At 37.0% G+C, this 1744-nt stretch overlaps 1 protein-coding gene across 2 annotated transcripts in view; it reads left to right on the top strand.

Annotated features, from left to right (window-relative positions):
• LOC116689015 (transducin-like enhancer protein 4) overlaps positions 1-1744 on the top strand; it is a 35501-nt gene that overhangs the window by 990 nt on the left and 32767 nt on the right. For both annotated transcript variants that reach the window (XM_032515282.1, XM_032515281.1), the window contains exon 2: positions 76-161. In XM_032515282.1, the coding sequence (XP_032371173.1) occupies positions 76-161 (86 nt within the window). The remainder of the gene's footprint in view (positions 1-75; positions 162-1744) is intronic.

Below are 1744 nucleotides of genomic sequence, written 5' to 3'. Positions count from 1 at the left end.
CTCTCTCTCTCTCTCTCTCTCTCTCTCTCTCTCTCCCCCCCACGCTGTTTGGTTTGGGTTGAGGTCCCCCACCAGCCGGGACAGCCGTTAAAGTTCACTGTCACCGAGTCCTGCGACCGGATCAAGGAGGAGTTCCACTTCCTACAAGCCCAGTACCACAGGTGAGAGTTTGGATGTAGCATGACATTAACATGGAAACATCTGCTCATCAGCAAAAAAAACAGTGACAACAAATACTAATAAACATTCCAATTTTGCATTTGGCTGAAAAGAGATTGTAAATCTGATCTATGTGTTATTCTATGTCCAAATTGGAGTGGCAGTGATTAATCAATAAATGATGGGCATTTTCAAACGATCCATTGAAAAAATCAGTAGATTTGTCAATAATTAAAATAATTATTAGCTTAGAAAAAGGGTCAATTTTGGGATGTTGACTTCCCTTGCACCACATATCACACAGTATGTGACCAAAAGGTTTTGGGATGATGCAAAGAAATGAAATACAAGACAGAAACTGATTTAACATTCTTATTTAGAGGTAAATATCCATGTGGCGTTCCCATGAAGTGATTCTCCTCAAAGCCCTCAGTAGAGCCAACATGCTGGGACAATTTGCTAGGTCCATCTATCTCTGGTGACTAACCACAGGTAAACCACATCAACCTTGGTATGCACATCTTTCTCTGCAAATGCAAGTGGTGTGATACACTTTTTTACCCAACATGATGAAGCGTGAAATACATTGCTTGGGGGCAGAACCATAAGCACAATACCAATGCATAGTAATCGCCCACCTCTGGCCTCCTCCTAAGTATTACCCAGTCACCTGGTGAATAAAGGGAAGTGCGGGTTGGTCTGATATACACAATAAATACATCTTTATTTTCTTTGGAGATATTTGCTTGTATGTATGTCAGGCTTTACTTAGAAGGAAGTAAAATGTCATCTTCTGTATTTGATCTTAGACCTTTGTCAAAGTAATTATCCAATCTCTAATCACATTTAATATAGTTTTAAATATCTGGAAAAGCTTATTGAAATTCATATTGTGTAAAAAACAACAACTAAATACTGTCAGAAATGCATCACCATCAAGTTCAAATAAAGGTTTATGTTAACATATTGAAGATTCAAAAGTTTTAATGTCCTAGTGCCAAAATTATTCAGCTGATTTTATAATGTATGTTATAGTCACATGCACAAATGTCTCTATTTGGCGCATCAGCGTCTTAATTTTACCTTGCAACATTGTATACCTGCCAATTTTCTCATAAATGACATTTACAAAAGCTTCCTGTAGTGACATGTGGAGGCTTTCCAGTAACAGACAACAATTGAAAGAGTCAAGCTTTTGTGTAACCACAGTTGTAAAATGGATCCTAATTATCTGGTTGCTTTTTTGTTGATGGTGCAGTTTGAGCATCCACTCACACTGTAAAGAATATATGATAAAGTTTGTGTGGTCGTTTATTGATCCATTAATTACTGCACTGCAACTGCTGAGTAAGTGTCTGTGCAGAGGAAACTGGGGTTATCCAAGCAACTCTTTTTTTTTCTTACTTTCTTTGTTGCACTTAAATTTAGAAATGCAAATGCAAAGTAACAGGATGTAGTCACGGGCTCAGTATTATGCATTTAGCATCTGCAATTTTCATATTTTGTGAATTTGTTTCATGTGAGAAAGAAAGGTATCATGTAGAATATCATCATTTAAAGTTATAAGATTCCAGGTGTTTTTTTT

The sequence above is a fragment of the Etheostoma spectabile genome, chromosome 5 (assembly GCF_008692095.1).
Source record: "Etheostoma spectabile isolate EspeVRDwgs_2016 chromosome 5, UIUC_Espe_1.0, whole genome shotgun sequence".
NCBI classification, from domain to species: domain Eukaryota; kingdom Metazoa; phylum Chordata; class Actinopteri; order Perciformes; family Percidae; genus Etheostoma; species Etheostoma spectabile.
Note: the sequence above shows the minus strand (reverse complement) of the source record. Positions and strands in the feature narration are given on the sequence as shown.